Below are 21,937 nucleotides of genomic sequence, written 5' to 3'. Positions count from 1 at the left end.
AACTAAGCTTGTATTACAGTGCTGCCCGCTTGAGCTCTGTAATGAAGCACTAGTTTTAGTTTCGCTCCGATAGTCGCAGTCGCTTGGTGTCGACGCGACAGTCGCGACGGTCGCGGCAGTCGCACGCAGCATGCGCAGTGTCGCGGTGACGACGAGCCTCGCCCTGACGCTCATCGCACACGCACACACCACCACTGCCGGCAACTGTGAGCTGCATTATAACAATATCAACCCAGATGTTCGCGATGGTCTAACTTCCAGTGTCATGACAGCTAAATGCGAAATCTAACTTTACTTTACTAATAATAATTTGAGCGAATTATGCCCTCTTAGATATTATTGCAGGGTTAGAATCTACAACAGAAGGCGGTGAGTCGGGCGACCCGTGGCGGCCGGTGGTGGGCGAGGCGGGCGCAGCGCCGCCGGGCGCCACGCTGCTGCCGGCGGGCGCGTCCGGGCGGCGCGCGCTCAACCTCGTCGACAACATCCGCCGACAACTCATGAGAGACAACTACGACTATGACGACAGACAGACACCCGAACCGACGACACCTTCACAGAACACAGAGGCGCTGTCGCCGCGGCCGCGCCTCACTCGCGCCCCCTCGACCACCACAACCACCACACAGCGCGGCGCACGCACCACGCAAATGACTCACGTAAATTTTGATACTTAACATTATCGTATGGTGTGTATGAATCAGTTGACGGTAGTGAAAGAATTATTAAAGTTCTTGAAATCACCATAATAACAAATATAACTGTGGTTCTCCGCAGAATATCGAAGATACAACGTTGACGAGACCTCCACGTAACCGCACGCACGTGTTCCGATCCATCGACGACGACTACGGCTCATTGGGAAACGGTCACAAGCTGGCGCAAGCTAAGCCCCGCCCGTTTGAGCGCAATGTCTCACAAACTGACCTGCTGTATTACGTGGACGACGGTCGACTGACACCGAACAATGACCATTCTGATGAAGAACTGTTAAGAGATCACAGCAAACCGGGTGAAGATGATAACTCGATCAAGCAAGACGCTCGACGACACTTGGGGCCGACCAGGAGACGCAGGAGGAGCAGACATCGAAAACGATTATATGCGCTAGGTAACGATCGAAAAATTAAGAAACACACGAAATCGACACGTAACTACAAATACTGGGACCAGCACGTCAGTCAGACCATTTATCGACGTCACGACGATCATGATGACTTTAATGATCGTCAGCGAGAGCCGCGCGCCGAACACCACGAAAAAAAGTACAGTGTACGTGACAGTCAAACTAGCAACAATAATGAGAAAGTTAAAATAAGTGACACTTTACTACACACATCTACTGAAGAAAACGATAAACAACAAACTGATAAATATGATGAGGACGCGAGTGCTCACCACACCAGTGCAAGGAAAATTCAAATTAGCAACACGATATCAAATGTTTTGCCTGACTACCTGGAACCACGCAATGATGAATCACATCCCAAACAAGGAGACAAGCAAGGTTTACCGAAAACTTATAATAAATATGATGATGTTAACGAAAAGAAGAGCGAGTCCATCCACAAAAGTAGCGATCATAATGTTAACGATGAACCAGAAGATATGGATGAAAATAAACACTACAGACGTCGTCTGACAAACACTGAACGCCAGCCAAGTAATGAATACAGGAATGAACAGCGGGACAGTCACAGAGGACACGGTGACCAGCGCGATGTTCCTAGCGACTACACACATCAACCAACAAGAGATCAGCCTCACGATGAAAAGTTAAGACTACGTTATAACAAACACGCCATTCACCAGGAAACTGAAGGTGGCGAGAAGCTGGGCGACCTGAGCGACGTGCACCTCGCTGACACGGTACGTGACGAAGACAAAGACAAGCTAGACGAGGGCGGCGCCGACGAACAACGCACAGCTCAGGATGACCTGGATCAGTACAAACAGTACGTGCAACAAGTGCGCAATTCCAACGTTAAATATAAACTACTAAAGGTGAGCGTTCCCTCCGCAGATATTCTAGATAAATCATTTGTTGTTTCTTATGTAGTTCCATCAGCAAGAAAGTTCAATTGCATCGATTAGTTTATAAAAACCTATACAGCGATCGTACTCTAGCGTACTGTTGCAATCCGGCTTGATGTTAGAAAAGACTCATATAGCCATATGATTGGTGCATCGCCGCGGTGAGAGGAAGGCTTACGTGGCATGGTAAGTGAATGAAGCTGAAGGATGCACTTTTGTCAGGTGAAGTCGGCGGGCAAGTCGCGGCGGGCTGGCGCGGGGGACGCGGGGGGCGCGCGGCGCTTCCTGCAGGAGCGCGGCGCGGAGGGCGTGGCGCTGATCTCGCTGGACGCGGCGCCCTTCCCGCAGTTCCGCCTGCCGCGCGAGCGCCGCCAGTACATGCACGAGGGCCGCGACCCGCGCCCGCCGCTCGCCGAGCACCTGCCCGCGCACCACCACCACCACCACCACAAGCGACCCGTCCCCACTCATAGCAACCATAGCGTCTGACGCTTACGACGAAACAGCTTTAGTTTTGACAACGATGTACAATATTATTTAAGGAACGTTTACTGATCGCAAATAGTTAAGGTCAAATTCATAGTGCAGTTTCTGATGGGATATAGAGATCAGTCATCAGTCTTATTAATAACAGGTTCAAGCCTCTACAAATCAAACAAATTACTATTAAACTAAGACTATGACAAAAAAAAAGAAAAATATTTACAATTTATAATAATATTATTCATATTTATAATATTTAGCCTCTACCAACTTTTTGGGATAAAATAATGTGCATATATTTTTGTGCGTTATCGACAGTATATTATTTGAAGCATGTTTCAACATCGATGTTGTAAGTTTTATTGCAAGATTTATTTGATCAATAAAAATATTGAATGTAGAATATTTTAGTTGTTGTATTTGTGTTTGTAAGTAAGAAGAGCGAGCATGTGTGTGGTGGTGTCGGCTCTGTGCGTGGTGGCGTGGTGGAGCGCGGCGTGCGCGGACGCGGGGCTGTCGCCGCCCGCCTCCGTGCTGGTGAACGGCTCAGGTCAGTTGATTACCGTCTCTATTGCAGCTTCGTGTAAATTTATTTGTGCATTCCTATGAAACTCAAGTAAAATTACAATATATTTTTTTGTTTGACATCAAGTGGTTAATTCTCCATTTGTTTAAAGTTGCTTTTTCAATTAATGTTTGTGATCGTAATTTAAATTATTATACAGATATTTTCTATGAAGATTACTATAAGAAAAATGAGCATAAATTCTCCAATAAATTATTGAACACCATCAAGAATAAGTTGCGGCGAGACAACGACGACTACAAAGTTCCAGAGTTTTATATATTAAATGATATGTAATCTATTTATTACTCATAGTTTTTCTTTGAATACCACCTGTCACCTAATATAACATCACAGCAACTGACGGAACACGTTACGCTCGTGCATATAGTAGTGTACACCACCTACCTGCTTCTCAACTTAGAAGAAGTAGACGTTTGTTGTCTAGCATCGATTAAACCAATTATTACAGTATTATTACTTTTCATAGAATTCGCTTTGATAATTTTGAATTGCTTACACATGATAAAAAATAGGAAAATTAATAATGCTAATTATTTAGCTAACTACATACATGAATCATGGATTTATTTTCAGTATAACATAAATAAAACTACTGTTAATGAACTAACAATTGTCAATTTTACTTAATGACAACTCGATGCCTCATAGTATCTAGAAGTGAGTCCTTGTTTAACATCGCAGCAGGGTGTAGCCGGTGCTGAACAATTATTCGACTCTGTAAACACATTACGCATTATTATCACCATATTATTATAGTTTCGTTCGCTAAGTAAGCTAGCTCTTTGCAAAGTGACAACTTTATTTTTGGTAAAATAGTGGACCAATGATGACTTCTGAATCTTTTGGCTGTTTATATCAATTGTAATTATAAAAGACTAGCTTCCGCCCGCGACTTCGTCCGCGTGATATTTCCCGTAGTAAAAAAAAGCCTATGTCTAAATCTAGGTTAATTTCAGTGCAATCAGTCTTAAATTTAAGAAGATTTATACAAACTTTCACCTCCTATTTTGTCCCCTCAGCGGTGCAATTTATCAAAATCCTTTCGTAAGGGATGCCTACGTCATAGTAGCTCCATGCATGCAAAGTCTCAGTCCAATCGGTTAAGATTGACAAAGTTTCATTCAAACTTTCACCCCCTATTTTATCCCCATAGGGCTACAATTTAAAAAAGAACTTTTTTTAGCGGATGCCTACGTCATAATATCTACCTGCATGCCAATGCCAATTTCAGCCCCATCAGTCTAGCGGTTTAGGCTGTGCGTTGATAGATCACTAGGTCATTCAGTCAGTCACCTTTGATTTTTAGATATATAGACAACTAGCTGACCCGCGCAACTTCGCTTGCGTCACATAAGAGAGAATGGGTCAGAACTTTCCACGTTTTTGTTACACTTTTTACTGTTGCTCTGCTCCTATTGGTGGTAGCGTGATGATATAAAATATGCTTTTTTTTTCACAAAAATATTCTCAAAATTATTTATATCTCTTAACTCTTAATATAACGAAGTCACGCTAAGGCATATCCGCCATTAAAACAGTTGCCATGACAACGGAATTTTATTAATTCAATGTCATTATAATATTGATTATTCGCGACTTCGTTTCACCTGAGTTTTCCCGGGAAATGCGTCATTTTCCCGGGGTAAAAAGTAGCCTACCTCCTTTCTCGGGTATCAAAGTATCTCCATACCAAATTTCATGCAAATTGGTTCAGTAGTTTAGGCGTGATTGAGTAGCAGACAGACAGACAGACAGAGTTACTTTCGCATTTATAATATTACTAACTGACCCGTGCGGCTCCGCTCGCGTGAATGATTTTTTTTTACTAATACGAAGCTTAATTATTCCTTAACAACAAAATATGCTTTTTTTCACGAAAAATATTTTCAAAATTATTTATTATCTCATATAACTCGCGCTAAGGCATATCCGCCATTAAAACTGTTGCCATGACAACGGAATTTTGTTAATTCAATGTCATTATAATATTGATTATTCGCGACTTCGGTTGCGAAACCTGAATTTTCCCGGGAAATGTGTCATTTTCCCGGGGTAAAAAGTAGCCTATGTCCTTTCTTGGGTATGAAAATATCTCCATACCAAATTTCATGTAAATTGGTTCAGTAGTTTAGGCGTGATTGAGTAGCAGACAGACAGATAGACAGACAGACGGACAGACAGACAGACAGACAGAGTTACTTTCGCATTTATAATATTAGTATGGATAGTATATAGTATATTATAGTATGGATAAGTCGTAGTTACTAACGTATGCGTGAATTGTGCTTAACGGTGATTACGACGGTGACGCTCATCACGTTATTGCGGAGAGTGCCGGCATTTCACATCACTTGACGGCGGTTCACGGTCGAACATGCTCGTGAAATTATAAATAAATAATCAATTTGACATAAAATCATCTCGCCGTGAACACTTACTTGGGTAAATGCATGTACTGCTGAAACCTGCCGACGTGAAACGTGGTTATTATCATGCGCTCAATGGCGAGAATTCATGGGAACGAACGTCGGGAAACGGTGGACGTCACACGAGCCATGCCATTGCCTTTCGATTTAATTTTTTTTATGTCTCATAAAGGTCCACGCATACTCACAATCTGGTGTTGTGACCGCGATTGGGGTACTCCTTGCGGCGCGTGGCGGGCTCTATCCAGGGCAGGGCGGGGAGGGGAGAGCCGTCGGGCCGAGTGTCGGGGCGAGTGTCGGCGCGCGGGTCCTCGCAGCAGTCGCAGCGCGCGGCGAGCACGTCCACGAGCTCGGAGCACAGGTACAGCAGCACGTCGCGCGCCGCGCCCGCGTGCGCCCGCGCCAGGCGGCGGCACGCGCGCTGCCCCTCGCGCCGCAGCTCGGCGCGCGACGTGCCCTCCCCGGCCTGCGCGTGCTCCCCGCGCGGCCACAGCTGCGCCACGTACAGCGAGTGTGTCTGCAGCAGCTCGGCGCGCGGCGGCGGGCGCTGCGCGGCGCGGAACTGCGGCGCGTCGCGCGTGTCCAGGGTGAACGCGTACGCGGGGATGGCGCTGTAGGGCTCGTCGCGTTGGACGCGCACCGCGTCGGGTCCGCGCTCGGCTTGCGTCTCCTGGACCCGCTCGAAGCGCGCCGGGGGCGGCTGCACGGGCACCGCCAGAGGAATCAGCAGCTCGATATTCGAAATCGGCCCGGCCTGAAAATATCGTTGTACCGTTTTGTGAAAATAAAAGCGCCTGAGTTTCACCCTGCATTTAACGGACGTACGAATTACGCCGGAGCTATAAAAATGATACTTACGTCATCGCTGACCGAGTGCAGCGCCCGCACCTCGTGGAACTGTCGACGAACAGACCGATTAAATGGCTTATAGACGAGTCTGATGCGATGTAACACATATCTTTATTTCAAAATTTATTAAAGTTACGCTTAATATGTACTTAGTACTCACCGCGACGACGGCGACGGCCAGCAACACATACGGCCACATGTTGGTCAAACACACGCCTGTCGCTATCGCTTTATGTTTATATAGTTAGCACAGATAGCACTTAATTGAACGATTGGTCGCGCATCACGCTCGTCGCTACATGATTCGTAACGTTGGTTTAATCTAGCTGACGAACAATTATGTTAAATTTGAAACGCACCTGTCACTCCTATTTATCGTTTTGTTCTAATTTAAGAACACACAGCTTTCGGTGTATTATGAAAATTGATAGTCAAACATTTCGGCGTAAAGTTTACTTTTAATAATAATTGTAAAGCGTAAGGTAGTGTAAAACGGGTCACTGGCAGCCGAGCACGGACTTCTTGCAGCAGTTGCAGCAGCGCGGCAGCACGTACTTGGGCTGCTTGGTGGCGGCGAAGTCCTTGCTCTTGCCGTACTTGCTGCGGAAGGCCATCAGGATGATCTTGCCGCGGCTGTCGTACTTGGGTCCCTCGGGCCACAGCACGTGGCGGTGGCACAGGCGGCCGCTGACGCGCAGGTCCTGGATGTAGGCGCCGGACGCGGGCGCCATGTCGAGCTGGTCGGCGTGCGGCGTGGCGCGGTTGTGCTGGTGCGCGAACCGCGGCACGAGGGGGCCCAGCGGCAGCAGGTCCGGCGCCGCGGCGGGCTGCGGGTGGCGCGTGCGCCGCTGCCGCGTGTTCGCAAACATGAACGTCAGCGTGCTTGTGGAGAACGTGCCGAGCCGCGCGATCCACGTCTTGTGCTGCAGCGGCGCGCCCGAGCTCGCCTGACTCTTGACTCCGCTCGCCTGTATCTTGGCTCCGCTCGCCATCTCACGCATGTTCTTATTCTTCTCCCGGACATGATTCCATAGCGCAGCGTTAGCAGGTCTTTGCTTGACGATGGTCGTAGTAGGAGCGGTAGCGCTGGGGGCGCTGGGGAAGGGGCTGGTGGTGGAGGACGTCGCGGTGGTGACGGCCTTTCTGGACATTCTGTCGCGTAGTGCAGTCTTACGATCCGTAGTCCTGTCCCTGTGTGCGACGAGCTTGCTCGCCGGCTGCTTGGCTCGCGGTGAGGGGCGCGTCGTGGACTCGGCGGAGGACTCCGCTTGTTGGTCCTCGGAGTTATCTTCGACAGAGGAGGAGGTCAAGTCGGGCTCCTCGGGAGGTCCTCGCAGGAAGATCTCTTCTTGCTTCTTGCTATCATCGATACGTCTCCTGGTATCGCCGCCGGGCACTTTATCCGCGGAGTAGTCGTCGTTATTTTTCCGCAGATTCTCCTTGAGTAAATCTACGTATTCAGCTATTTTGTGGGCGCCCTCGCCTTTTTTATTGACTAAAACAGATCGATAGATATTAAGCTCGGCTGATTGGTCATCAATATAAGTGGGTATATTATACAGTATTAAGGTATACACAGTGGGTACTGACCTGCGAGAGCGCGCGGCGCGTTGGTGGCGGCGTGGTGGGCGCACAGTGGCGCCACCTGCACCACCACCACCACGCACAGACTCGACAAGTACGAACTGAACATGTACAGATCGTGCAGTGTACACTCAACCTACTTGTGTGTACTGCAAATTGTTGTATGTGTAATGAGATTTTTTATATTGGAGTCATAAAATTTACAATATAATGTATTTGGTGTATTTTATATTTTTTATTGCTATAGTCTACATGATGGACTTTATTTAGTCGACATTTTTGCACCAACGTCTGCCGCGAGTTTAACAACAATGCTTCAAGTAGGCAATGCAAATAGCAAGTAGTTAGTTACTTTACTTTAAATGTACAATATTAACTAAAAGTCTACCTACCGTTTGGTTTAACTTGGAACACCTTCAAAACCTATATTACAAGCACTTGAGTGAAGTTGAGTGATCCTGATCTTAAGATCAGGTACAAGCCATCTTATTATGTAAAATAACTGGGAGTTTTTATCGTCATAGTGGAGCGAAGTCGCGGGCGGCTGTTACGACGCCGGCCATTTGCATAATGCGCTCGTGGGTGTTGCGCATTACCCGCCGCCGCCGCTAGATGGCACCACTCGCGCGCGACAAATCGCCCACTTACCGCCGCCGCGGGGCACTTCACTCATCGCTGAGCGCTCCTCGATCGCGAATAAATCATTCTTATTCTCTGTACCCCATTACTGTCCCACCGCTGGGCTCCCGACATGTCTCACTTTGTACAACGCGGCTAGGAGATGTGCCTGCTCAGATTTGTATTGCATTGTCTATTACACTTGAACTTTTTTTGGTGCTAGCATTATATGGACAAGTGTTAGTGACGTTGATTACTTGAGATGTGTTATTAAAGTATCACTTTGCCCATCACATTATCACAAAACATAAAAATTGCTCATGTATAACGTTACTTAGTTTCTGGGTGTAATTTGATACATTCAGATATAAGGAACTGATATGGCATACGGTTCGGTCAGCTGACATAATGACACATTTCACCGTGCGACTTTGTAACGAGCAACCACCACAGAGCAGTGGATAGTGCACGGAAACATCGTATGATGTCGTAGTCAACATCGAAATTAGTCAAATGCACAAATAACTTTATAACCAACAAGAAACACGAAATAAAGGGAACATTTTAACAATCATACGCCAAATAACAGTTATATTACTCATCATATCTTACTGCGTTACCTGCCGTTTATTCTCAACTAGCTGACCCGTGCGGCTCCGCTCGCGTGAATGATTTTTTTTTTAATACAAAGCTTAATTATTCCTTAACAACAAAATATGCTTTTTTTCACGAAATATATTCTCAAAATTATTTATATCTCATATAACTCGCGCTAAAGCATATCCGCCATTAAAACTGTTGCCATGACAACGGAATTTTGTTAATTCAATGTCATTATAATATTGATTATTCGCGACTTCGGTGGCGAAACCTGAATTTTCCCGGGACATGCGTCATTTTCCCGGGGTAAAAAGTAGCCTATGTCCTTTCTCGGGTATCAAACTATCTCCATACCAAATTTCATGCAAATTGGTTCGGTAGTTTGGGCGTGATTGAGTAGCAGACAGACAGACAGACAGACAGACAGACAGACAGATAGACAGACAGACAGACAGACAGACAGACAGACAGACAGACAGACAGACAGAGTTACTTTCACATTTATAATATTAAGTATGGATTCTATAATATTAAGTGTCATAAGTACGCTATCTTTATGGCAACTCATATGACGCACACACACACTATCTATGAGATCTCTGAAACATACATTTGAAATTGCAAGGAACACCATATAGCCGTTTAACCTTTCACTTGTTTGTAGATTTAGCAGTAACACGTATGTACACACATACAAGTTCGAGTATGTATGAAGTAGTATGAAGTAGTATGGATGGTATGGAGCAGTGCGGAGGAAGGTACAAAAATGCGGAGTGCATTGAAGCGCGGCTCTGACATTACGCGTCCACGCGGCGCGTTCCTCATACAGACCGTTCACATGCACCGACACACACCACACACTAATCATATAAATATCTATCAATCAATTGAGTTACTAAATAACAAATCTTACTATCTTATCCTAGCAATATTAAATTTGTGAAGATGGACGTATGTTTGTCTGTAATTCTGTATACTGTGTATTTTTGGTACTTACTCGCGCTGACTGAACAGATATTGATGAGATTTTTTTACGGGTAATGCCCTGCACCTAGATTAACACAAATTATAGTTTTAATTCCGGGATTATCACGGAGACGAATTCGCGAGCAGTAGCTAGTCAAATTAAAGTACGTGCAGTACCGAACATTTCCTTTTTTGAAAGCAACATTTTCATATGGTTGAGTTTATTTGTGCAATGTACACGGTCCCGTACGCGAGGCACTCGACTCTCGTAGCTCGGAGCAACAAGCTTTAGACATGCTAATACTAACACACACACACATACATATGTGCAGCGTGCACTTGTGTGTGTGACAGATCTTTACGCCAGCTCTAGTTCCAGCGCTATCATTACAAGTTTGACAGAAGTTAGAACAGAGATTTCAAATGAAAACTCTTTATTAATACTACAGGGAATGTTCTGAACATTATTCAGTTTTAACCTATAACAAATGTTTTTGAGAACAACATTCATTTAGCGCAAATATTTATTTAGAAGGTAAGTTCATAAACTTGACGTGACTTCCACTATGTGAGCGTTTGTCATTTTACAACTTCAAGTACTTAGTATGATTTTAAGGTGCTTGCCTGCTTTGTCTTAAACTAACGCGCCATGAACATATGAAATAATGTTCTTTAGCTTAAATACCACGAAATGGCACCTCCATCAAAGATTGCGCGCTTCATTGAATGTTCTAAGCAAAACGAATGTTAGTTTATCTGTCAAAGGGAAGTGTAACCCACAAATATTACTTTATCATTCGTCTCTCTGTCACAGTTCCAGGAAACGGTTCCACGACTTTCACGAAACTTGTAGAATTTGACTTCACACGGTGCAGTTGTGTGTGACCATGTGTGTGTGTGTGTGTGTGTGTGTGTGTGCGGTGAATCTTGGCGGCGATTTAATGCGAGCTCTAAGTTTGTATTGTTACACAAATGTATGTTAACTTTGTCTAGAAACCATGTACAGTCACCAACACCAATATGAGTACTCTGTGACATACGTGGAGACTAAAGTATCCATAATTATATTACAATACCCTCCACGGACGTTTGAGGGGTTATAAACGTTTGATTATGAATGCAACCAGAGCAATAACGGTTGCCTTAATTATATTTGGATAGCATATAAATAGTTTGCATAACTTGAGTTAAGCTAACTGCTGTAATTTTAAAGCTTTCAGTAGTATTCATGTGACAGTGCGTACATATTTGTGTTGATGACTGTACGTGTTTATACATGAGTGTAAATGTGTGTGCGGTCATAATATAAATACAGGAACATATTCAGTGATCGTTTCTTGTTAGTTCCAAGTTTGCTCCTCTGTAATTATTGTAGCGAAGTGTTTTGACTGCTAGTTTTGAAGATATCGGCACACAAGTCATGGAGCAACGTATATGTGTCGTACATATACTCGTTTAATTAAAACTTCTAGTTATCCAGAAAAAAGGTTTTGAAACCAAGATAATATGTATGCTTGTGAAACGAGCTTGAGAGGACAGTTGCTTTAGAGTTTTGTGGACACTGAGTGTCGATTGTTCAAAGCGTATCGGTGGTGCATGCGACTCCTGAGACGCAGTGATTGTCCGACGCATGGAAGTTGAGGTCGCAAGCGCTTTAACCGTGACACTGCGCGTAAAGTCGGGCATGTCGCTACCCGTTCCATCGGGCTACGAGAGTGATGGAATAAAGCGTGGACCCGTGGTTTAAGCATACACTCGGATACTAAAGACAAACTGCACTGAAACTGGCCACTGTAGCCGAATACAAGCAAGCAGTGCGGGGCTGTACATTGGCAGAGGTAAAGAAACTTTTAGAGTAATAATAGTAATAGTACTGTGAAATAGTAATGTATGTAAGTAAGTTGTGTAATATTATTAACATTGTTTATTCACCATTAACTTCCGCAATCAGATAAAGCCATGAACATGAACACACGTGTACACATTAATATGACTCAAGTGCGTAAGGTCGAGGAGCAGGTGCGGCCCTAAGGCGGTGTTGACACTGTCGACACGCGCGATATGTGCGCGTCAGATTACGAGGCGCGTCAATCACACCGCACTGTGTGTAAACAGCCTGTAACTAAGTGCTCGATGGAGTTATTCCGTGATTTACAACAGATGGGTTATTACGAACAATGTGTAACTTTGTCATCAGCTAATTATTGCGTACAACTAAGAGCCACGTATGTTTTTTGTTTTTAGTGACACGTTTAGCGTAACATTTCAGACTCGATGCTATCATAAAATTATTTCAAACTTTACAACGAAATCCAGTACTATTAGCGAAAAACATCTGCCAAAAGAGAAATAGGTATTATATTTATTTTCAATGTCAACAAGTCTGTGAAAATTGTCGTATAAAATTTCAAAGTAATTATCGTTGAACTAATACTTCAATACATCACCCCCCCCTGTCCCCGCAGTCCCCGCACGTCCCGCGGGTCCCCGGTGAGAGCGGGCGTGGGTGCCATCGTCAGACTACGTGTAAATTAATATAAATTAATTCCATGAGGATCAATCAGCCGCTATTTATAGATAGATTATTTTCTCATTTTTCTCTTTACATAGAAATATGTTACGATTATGAATTACTAGAAAGTATTTTTACTACGTTGAATTTTTTCTCGAAGGCTGAAAATGTGTAAAAATCGTTCAACATTGCAGAGGCAGTCGGCACTATCACAAATCTGCTGCAGCCATACGTTTTGTAAAGCAGACTCATTAAGGTAAACATGTGATTTGACTTAGAATTTAGATCACAGTGTGTTCTTCACACAAAAGTCTTTGTTTTCCAATACTAAGATAGTAATGACTACTTTTACCAATTGCTCTCACATGGGTCATATCGAAAACGGGGCGTCGAATCATCCATGTCACAAGATTATACTAATAGAATAATATATTAATACATAAGTCGTCGGTTGTCTGTTTACAGAGACATCAAGTAAGATGTTCTTTATAAGCGTGATGAGGTTTGTATCTAACATAACTTGACTTATCATCGTAGAAACAGCGTGAAATCGACAAGCAACATTATAATCTGATGTTAAGTAGCAAGTACATGAGCTGTGCGGTGAGTGGTCAATAAATCACATCGTGTGAGTGACGCGGTAATCCGCGATACACAACAATACACAGTAATACACAAGTACACAACACGCAGTACATATTGACGACCGTCAATAAGTACAGTTATGTGTTGTATTTAAGGATGAATTTAATAGTTACTTCTGTTTAAATGATTTAACAAACCCTCGGTGCCAAATCAGCTATCAGCGATCATACATAACTAATCACAAGTTATAATGTTGTTTTGTAGATCCATCTCTAATCAATGTCAAATAAAGCGGAGTTATTAGCTGTAGCAGCTGATTGTCAGTTATTTTATTATTAAATGAGCGACTATATCGGCTTAAATACTGAATAAAAGGTATGAAAGCGGAAAGAGTTCTTAGATCACACCGTCATTTTCAGCAAGCAACGACGTTAACAATAATTGTGTCAGGTATACATATGTACGGTGCTGTATACTCGTATGTATGTATGTATGTATGTAGCGTGTATTGTAATATAAATGTCAGTTATCGCGAGCGGCGGCTCAACTGGAAGCTGATCGGAGAACTTGCGTGACAACGTCTGTGCACTCGCGGTTATAACGTTGCTTTAGATGCTGCTTAACCTTAAATATGTATAAAAAAAAATGTATTTATTGATAGATTACAAGCTACAGGCAAGAATTAAGAACATAACTATCAATAAACTATTATTTATATTCAAGTGTATTTCATTTAATTTAATCTCTTGAGATTAAACAGAGCATCTTCAATCATCATCTCATTCATTCAATCTTCATTTACAAACAGTATGAAAGTTATAAATAATAATTAAAAGTGGTGGAGGCTTATAACCGATGTACACTGAAGTTCAATTAACAAATTAAATAGTTAATGATCGACGGCATTTCTGGCTGGTGTGGTATTGAGTGACGTCATGACGTGTGACGCGCTGTGACGTGGTGTGACGTGGTGTGACGTGGTGTGACGCGGCGCGCTGCATCGTGCGCTGCATCGATGTCAAATGATTGGCGTTTCATTTGTACGTCAACGTCGCTACACACCGCGCCCACTCACACAGTGTACATAAGCTACAGCAGTCTTACATATGTACATGTATGTGATTAATTATAAATTAACTTTGTTTTAAAGGACACTACATGGCTTTTGAGTAAACCACTAATAAACTAATAACTAAGACGTTTTTGCTTTGATTTGAATGTTACATTTACTAAATTGTGGATCTTTTTGGTGTCAAATTAGGTAATTTTTCTACAAGCATCATGCTTTAGCTAAACAACTCACTGTCTTTAGAACATTACAAACTCTGTAGACAAGTAGTACCTACCTGGATAACTAAATTATTTGACTTATCGTGAAACTGATGGTTTAAAACACCTGACTGTAGTGAGTTGTGGTACCGTTGTGGTGTACACTATGTCGCCGCGAGCTAGTAATGTACGGGAGGCGCGATCATGTCGCATGTTTGATGTCTGCTGACATCTGACAGTCATGTGGAGAGTTGTGTGGAGGTGCGGACGCAAAGCGTTCTCACCTCACTTGGATAATATCTGATGCTGGTACTTAGTAATATTGTATACTGATTACTAATCAGCTAAAACTTTTTATTACATTGTCTACTATCTCTATCTATTGTATGGTTAGTGGTCAACCTAGTTGTTCAAGCGTTCCGAAAGGACTTTGACGTGGCTTTACGACTGTTATCTTAATTGACAACAACCGGGACCGACTTTTTACGTGCCCTCCGAAGCACGAACACGCTCAGTTCAAATACCACTATATGGACATCCATCTATAAAACTGCTTAACCCACAGATCGTTTACTGACCGGTGAGCACAACTGGCTGGTACATTGCCTAACAAGATACTGATACACGGCGATTAATGCAAATGGAGATTCTGTTAGCTTGAACCATACAGAATGCAACTCATTCAATGCGTCACACAATCTCAAGAGAGCAAGGCGTGCATATATTATGACACCTGTGCCATGTTTTCTGCATTGCTCAAAATAACTTTTAAAGGCTAAAGTAAACTTCTACGACTACAACAAAGTGAGCGGATTTTTTTTCAAACCATCGTATTTGTACGATCAAAAAGCTTGGAATAATTAATTTACCTTTCGATCATAGTTTCTGTTAATATGAGTCGCAAATATCCTGTCATTGGTCGTCATTCAGTCGCGGCGTCATGCACGTTATGCTCGTCCGTCATGGCGGGGCATGACGCAATGACGCGTATCGGATAGCGCACGTATGAAGCGTGTCGGTAGTGTCAGTTCGCGCACCGGCACATGTGACGTCACGTTTGGTTTAGAGCGGAATGATTTGTTCATTAATGTATGTGAAACGTGAATGTTTATGAGTTACGAGTATTTATGAACAGTTGCACTCACTGCAGTGCTGTGCTGTGGGGTCAATTATTCGAAAGGTTTACAAGCTTTGATACCAGATATAGATGAATGCTCACATATTGATAGCTTTTGTCTGCACTGATTCGACAAAGAGGATTCTCTTTAGTTGGTTTTCCAAGTTCCCATAGAAAGTACGAAGCGATGCATTGATCACCAATACTAAGCATGTTAGTTGCATGTAAATGTTTGTATGTTTAATAAAGAGTCACATGGTCCCTTAGAGAAATTATAAGATTTCTCTTCACCCCGATAAATATGTGGCACACTACGATTTCCATTAAAGCAATGTAAAAAACTATGACGAAGTAATAGAAAACACACCAGCACAAGTTAGAAATTATTATAAAAAATGTAAAGACGTTTCAAAGAAGTAATAAGTGCATGAGAGTGTAGCAAGTAATTAGGTATGTGCATATTAAGACGTGCATACATCAAGACGAGTTGTGCGCGAGTTGAGGTGTTGTCTCTTGTGTTAGTTGACGCTACTTCTTACAGCAGCTACTGAACTGAGCAGTACTTTGTTACTTGCAGGTTGTGGGTGACGGGGGTGTTTGTGTCGTGCTGTTATAACTGATTAATAACAAACTGACATCGCACGTTGTTATAAGTAGCGATCGACAAGTGATTAAGAAAATTAAGAAATCTCAGACGAAGCCATTCCGTAGGGGTCCTCGAGGTGGTATTTGAAATTCAGTCCTGGTTGTTGTCAATTGAAATAATCCAAAAGTCCAAAAGGGGCCCGAGTAGCTTAGAAAGCCTGTTTACCTACTATTAGAGAAAGATATCCTATCTATGCTATCGAATTAGTAAATGTGTGAGTGTCTAACTCATGGTGTTAACCGCGAGTGCAGGTCGTGAGTCGTCACTAATCGTGTTTATCAGTTAATATCTCATTATTAAGCATCTCTACACATAGCACACATGCTCCTATACAGCCACTACGTACAGGGTGACTTTAAGCTAGGCTGGCGTGATTCTGTGCTCTAAAATTACTATTCTATGATTCTTGAACATTTTCATAATTCTCTGCTCATTTATTTTTCAAAACAATTTATTTTTGATTCTTTATTGCTTATTTTTAACTCCATCATAGTGCCTTAAAATGTTTAACAAAAATGGCCTTAACTAGGAGAAGACTAAACGTTGAGATGAATAATTCAATAGTTGCCAATTTGTTATTTGAGTAAAAAAACTTCTTTGTCACCTTGTATTTTAACTTCACTATTACATAGCGAAAATAACTTAATTCTACTTTGTTAAATAGAGCAGTAAAACAGCCAAGTGAGTTAATAATGAACATAAACTACATTGATAAGCGAACGTATCTGCGATCAGCCTGTCCAGTGTCTAGTGTCTAGTGTGTAGTATGTAGTGTGTCTGTGTAACGCGCGAGTAATCGTTACACAGGTTACCGGTAATTGTAAGAAAGTGGAGCTTGCACGTGGCACTAAAAAGATCTTCGAGAATGTTTAGTCTTTTGAAAAGTATAGCTCTTTGGTTTATTGCCCTATCACCTGTATCAATAATTGCGATGTTTGGTTGGTTAAGGGATTAGATAGTAATTCAGTCTATGTGCCATAAACATATTTTGTTAGCTAAACCTTTTGTACTTTCATTTCAAGTTAAATAAAATCTCTCCTTCTAGTTATTTTCAAGAACATATACGTATATTATTATACATATTTACGTAACATATCTAAGACTACTGCACCATAAATTAGTCAATAGGTTGTTATGGTTTTCAGGGCCTTCCAACTTTTACTTGTGAACATCAATAAAGAACATGAATGATAGATTAAATATCAAAACAATACAGTTGTATGTTCCAGATTAAAAAATCTTATCAAAGGCTAGATCTAGACTAGAAAAATAAAAAATGGAAAGGAAACCTGATCGCTCGGTGTTTCCGAGAAATGTACAATAGCCCTTAGGTTGTAAGTGGGTGTATAAAGTGTCGGCCACTGGAAGTAGGGCGCCGCCGCCGACACTACAGACACTACAGACAGTACCGATAGTACTGATAACAGTGATAAGAGCGAGGGCGAGGTGTAAATACAGCGGAGTGATGCTATCGCGAGGATACAGCTTGATTTGTCTGAACACTCCTCACACTCACACTGACACGCACACCTTCTGAATGTTAAACATAAAGTTGCACGTAACACAGTTGGTAATGCAGGTGTTATGTTGATACTTTCTAGGGTCTTGGATTCGATGATAATTTGTGGAAAATGCAAGTTTTGAATCAGGTTCTAATCTGTGTCTATTGTTTTTATATTTGACTTTCTGTGACTGCCTTTCAAGAAGTTATATTTCGACAAAAGGTTTCCTTAAATGTTATAAAACTACAGAGTTTTGGCTATGTATAAGTACTCAGAATTTCACTGGTAAAACTCTTTCTCTTTAAAACGATACAAATGACCTCGCGACAGCTCGGTGTATTTGTGCCAAATGCAAATGCCGCTCTTATCAGTTTATTGTAAAAACGTATTGACCTACAAAGTCATACAGTGACTTTGCCTACTATAAAGTCATATAGCATATAATATAAGCTTTGCGTAAAAATAGAACATCGTATGTGTACGTGTATTGTATTAGAGTGTATCAGTATAGTTTGTATGTGTGTGTGTAGTGTTGTGTAAAAGGAAGGCGCGTTGTATCGCGATAACATTAACCTGCGCTGATAGAATCGCGACAATCTGCACGTTAGGCGCACTACACGTTGTACAGGTACCTACTTGGAAAAATATCACATATCGGATGTCATTGTTTCTTTTCAGTTTTGGAATTAAACTTATCCTAAAAGCCAGTCTCAGATTGTAAAATGTTCCTAGGGTCGGTAAGCTAAGTGCAAAGACAACGTATAACTCATTCAAAATTCTTATAACGCTTAAGCCATGTTAATGCGGTCATCCATTTTAATCACTGCAAAGATTGCTTAAGCCAGGTCCTTTATCTTCATGCAAGAGCTTTGAGCGGCTCTTCAAAGTGATTACATAGTGTGTGCAGCTCTCCTAAGAGGTCTACACGTCCGTAGCACGTAGTACGTAGCACCGTAGCGCCGTAGCCTCGTAGCCCCGTAGTCTCGTAGCAGGCCGCGATAGCATATGCTAAGTAGGCAAGCGGCACATATTACCGACAAACTTGCTTATGTCATATCACATACTGTGTGAACTTGACACATTTATGAACGTTAATAACAAAAACATATTTCTATAAATATTATCGCACTTAATATTCAGGTAGTCTAAACAAATGCCCTCTAATTTATAGCTTGGTAAGGATTTCAATTAGTTGAACATACTTTGAACAGTTTGAACCCACAGCATGAGTTTTTTAGGACGGTTTTTTTTTAACTTATTTATTTCAAACTAATTACGTAAGGGATATAATGTAAATATAGACATTTAAAAAAAAAGGAGAAAGCCGTTTTTTTTTTAGTTAGTTTTTTCTTCTCACTAGCAACAGCTTTTCCGAAACGGTGGTAGATAAAAAATGTTTTGACGATTTCAAATACTTGTTAAAGTTTATGAAATAAAGAATATTTGACTTTGACAGCATTTCGATAGCATTCAGGTAGAAGTTGGAAAATCAAGACCACTTTGGCTCATAACAGATATTTTTTCCATGATAATTATTAATACATAAAATGTGTCATGTCTGAACTATAAGTAGTGTGTCCACAGCATCGTGATGCGCCGCGTCTCCGGCTGATGGCAGTCGTAACGTTATAACGCGCGATCACCGCGCCCCGCCCCGCCTCGCCCTCGCCTCGCCTCCGCTCCGCCTATTGATACAGTTTACTTAAGTAGTTGCATCACAAACACGAGCGAGGCACGCCGACCAAACAGACCGTGTTATTATAAACTTTACATAAATATACGAGGGAAATGTGAACCGTTTTATATAATATAGCATCAACTACGATCTACACACCACTTTGTGTGATTTGTATGTTTGTAACGTCCCTGCTATACGATATATTTAGCTTATTTTAATTTCAATATTTGTAGAGAGCGAATCAAGTGAAATTCTTAAGCCTCTGCCCGCATCAAATTATCGAAGCGCAATATTAAGTATTCAATGATCTTTTCTTTATTTCTTCCATCAATACAAATACCATATGGAATTGCGCCAGATTTTTTTTTTACTTCTCAGAAAATATTTGTCACTTATTTCTGAACTGACACTCACAGTGTCAGTTCAGAAAACCAGAAAACCAGCAACCAGAGAACCAGTTCAGAAAAAAGTGTGAGCACGGACGAGTGTTGAAGGTCAAGCGAGGAGGTGATTCATAAACATGAGCGTCTCAAGTGAGCCGACACTAACATCTGCACTTTATTGAACACACACGTATGATCTACCCGCAAACTTAGAAATAATAAAACTGTTTAAAATAAGTAGGGTAGTCTCTCGGATATGGGGTCTATAGTTTGACCTAATAACTACATCAAACGCAATCAGAAAGGTATCCCGTCTCAGAGCTATTTAAAATGTATAGGATTTGAAGAGTAGATTATTACATTTGTTGGATGAAACCAACAATTTTGACTTAGTGAAATAAAGGTGTATAGTAATTAGATGATAAATAAATCAGATAAATCCCAAATCAAGATGTCTTATACCAGCAATGGACTAGCGTAGATAAGAAATAAAATCCAAGAAGCCCTGTTTACATTACGCAGGTGATTAAAAAGCGATCAAGTGATAGTAGCAATATGTGTGTGATGACGTCACGCGGCTCCACGAGGAGATGACACTCAGATGCAATAAACTGTCGCACCGCAGCTCGCGCGGGCCACCACGCGCGCGACATCAGCCACCAGATAATCACAATATAATAGGTCTGTTGTTAATATGTTGTAGAATTTCCACAATCTTATGACGACTTGGAGAAGTTGGTAAACCTTGTTGAACAGGATTTTATTTATTCCTTTAACAGGACTTTCATTCAAAGATTTGGTCTTGTTCCTGACTTGATAAGAAACGGTATTCGATATTTAGTAATTATTCTTGTCTTACTAAGTAACATAATATAAATAAATAAATTTAACCCATTACTGTCCCACTGCTGGGCAAGGGTCTCCTCCCGTAATGAGGGAGGGGTTAGGCCTTGAGTCCACCACGCTGGCCAAGTGTGGGTTGGGGACTTTGCATGCCCTCAATAAATGTTTTAAACAAATTTTAGGCATCCAAGGTTTCCTCACGATGTTTTCCTTCACCGTTGGAGCATGTTCTAATTATTTATAATTCACACATAACTTCGAAAAGTCATTGGTGTGTTGCCTCGGGTTCGAACCTGCGACCACTTGCGTGGGAGGTGTCAACTTATACCACTCGGCTATCACTGCATATACCATATAACATACCATCTAGTTATTAATGTTAATTAGGTATTTTGGGGTATTCATTGTTGTTGCCATAATTGTCAAAAACATAAATATTTATCTGCTATTTCTTGAACTCTCATTTTAATTAAACATTTTTCTATTTATGAATTAATAGATTAACATCGAAATCGTGTGTTTAATGGCCTCACATCGCGTCACAACTCGTTCGGACGAGGTGAAGACAAATTGAAACGTCGCGATTGCTCGTAGCACCGTAGCGCTCGTAGCACTCGTAGCGGTCGTAGCACATTACCACGGTGATGACGCACTGCCCTCGTTATTGCTAACTGGATGAGCAGACGTAACGTGAGCCTACGTCGTAGACGCTACGAATCATTTAGCTTGTGACATATTTACTGCGACATAACAAGATATGACATAATTTGCGCTTAAGCTTTCGAATATAATATTTATATATTACAAGATGAAGTTTAACCGATTACTATAATGCGGGGAACAATTCTAGTCAGTTTGTGGCCAAGTGCAGTTTAGGGAATTTTCAGGTTACTTCATGGATCGTTTATAGAAAACCTTAATATGTTTTCCTGTTCTATTATAACAGAGGATCAATATAATGTAGACATCACCAAGAAATGTATTTAATATAAGACAGAAACGAATACTCCTATTCTATCAATGTGCAATATTTAAACTTGCGAGCCTTTTTATATTGAACGCCGAAACTTCATCGTTTCACAGAATTGAGGGCTTTAGTAAGTTGATTGTTCATGTTCCAGTTTTTATTGAATCGAATACAATGATTTTAACAAAGAGATTCTTCAATCAAATATTTTATTGACGTTTGATACGCGAGCGATATTCGCAGAACTCATACACACACATACACACACACACAAACAAACAAACAA

At 41.7% G+C, this 21,937-nt stretch overlaps 3 protein-coding genes across 4 annotated transcripts; 1 reads left to right on the top strand and 2 right to left on the bottom strand.

Moving 5' to 3' along the window:
- LOC142984253 (uncharacterized) lies at positions 1-3,498 on the top strand. Of its 2 annotated transcripts, none has more exons than XM_076131727.1 (5): positions 1-206; positions 346-659; positions 778-2,004; positions 2,257-3,067; positions 3,243-3,498. In XM_076131727.1, the coding sequence occupies exons 1-4, from the start codon at positions 131-133 to the stop codon at positions 2,521-2,523; spliced, it is 1,884 nt and encodes a 627-aa protein (XP_075987842.1). In that variant the 5' UTR covers positions 1-130; the 3' UTR covers positions 2,524-3,067; positions 3,243-3,498. The 2 variants fall into 2 exon arrangements, with proteins under 2 accessions (XP_075987842.1, XP_075987841.1); XM_076131726.1 differs by having other exon boundaries at positions 334-659.
- Positions 3,499-3,636: 138 nt separating this feature from the next.
- On the bottom strand, positions 3,637-6,625 carry LOC142984255 (uncharacterized). Its single transcript, XM_076131729.1, has 5 exons — positions 6,542-6,625; positions 6,391-6,429; positions 5,721-6,286; positions 5,545-5,571; positions 3,637-3,821 (listed from the first exon to the last, which is right to left on the bottom strand). Exons 1-5 carry the CDS (start codon positions 6,578-6,580, stop codon positions 3,812-3,814), a joined length of 681 nt encoding a protein of 226 aa, XP_075987844.1. The 5' UTR covers positions 6,581-6,625; the 3' UTR covers positions 3,637-3,811.
- Positions 6,626-6,747: 122 nt separating this feature from the next.
- LOC142984254 (uncharacterized) lies at positions 6,748-8,150 on the bottom strand. Its single transcript, XM_076131728.1, has 2 exons — positions 7,972-8,150; positions 6,748-7,876 (listed from the first exon to the last, which is right to left on the bottom strand). The coding sequence occupies exons 1-2, from the start codon at positions 8,072-8,074 to the stop codon at positions 6,879-6,881; spliced, it is 1,101 nt and encodes a 366-aa protein (XP_075987843.1). The 5' UTR covers positions 8,075-8,150; the 3' UTR covers positions 6,748-6,878.
- Positions 8,151-21,937: the final 13,787 nt, after the last annotated feature.

This window comes from Anticarsia gemmatalis, chromosome 26, assembly GCF_050436995.1.
Source record: "Anticarsia gemmatalis isolate Benzon Research Colony breed Stoneville strain chromosome 26, ilAntGemm2 primary, whole genome shotgun sequence".
NCBI lineage: Eukaryota > Metazoa > Arthropoda > Insecta > Lepidoptera > Erebidae > Anticarsia > Anticarsia gemmatalis.
The sequence above is the reverse complement of the archived record's forward strand: the minus strand, read 5'-3'. Positions and strand labels throughout refer to the sequence as shown.

Excerpts from the sequence above, each read along its gene's own strand:
- LOC142984253 (XM_076131726.1), top strand. The coding sequence starts at position 131 with ATGCGCAGTGTCGCGGTGACGACGAGCCTCGCCCTGACGCTCATCGCA. Across the intron at positions 207-333 it reads CACCACCACTGCCGGCAACT|ATATTATTGCAGGGTTAGAA; the intron begins GTGAGCTGCATT and ends ATGCCCTCTTAG. Across the intron at positions 660-777 it reads GCACCACGCAAATGACTCAC|AATATCGAAGATACAACGTT; the intron begins GTAAATTTTGAT and ends GGTTCTCCGCAG.
- LOC142984255 (XM_076131729.1), bottom strand. The coding sequence starts at position 6,580 with ATGTGGCCGTATGTGTTGCTGGCCGTCGCCGTCGTCGCG. Across the intron at positions 6,430-6,541 it reads TGGCCGTCGCCGTCGTCGCG|TTCCACGAGGTGCGGGCGCT; the intron begins GTGAGTACTAAG and ends GTTCGTCGACAG. Across the intron at positions 5,572-5,720 it reads CGCGGTCACAACACCAGATT|GTTTCAGCAGTACATGCATT; the intron begins GTGAGTATGCGT and ends TCACGTCGGCAG.
- LOC142984254 (XM_076131728.1), bottom strand. The coding sequence starts at position 8,074 with ATGTTCAGTTCGTACTTGTCGAGTCTGTGCGTGGTGGTGGTGGTGCAG. Across the intron at positions 7,877-7,971 it reads CGCGCCGCGCGCTCTCGCAG|TCAATAAAAAAGGCGAGGGC; the intron begins GTCAGTACCCAC and ends GATCTGTTTTAG.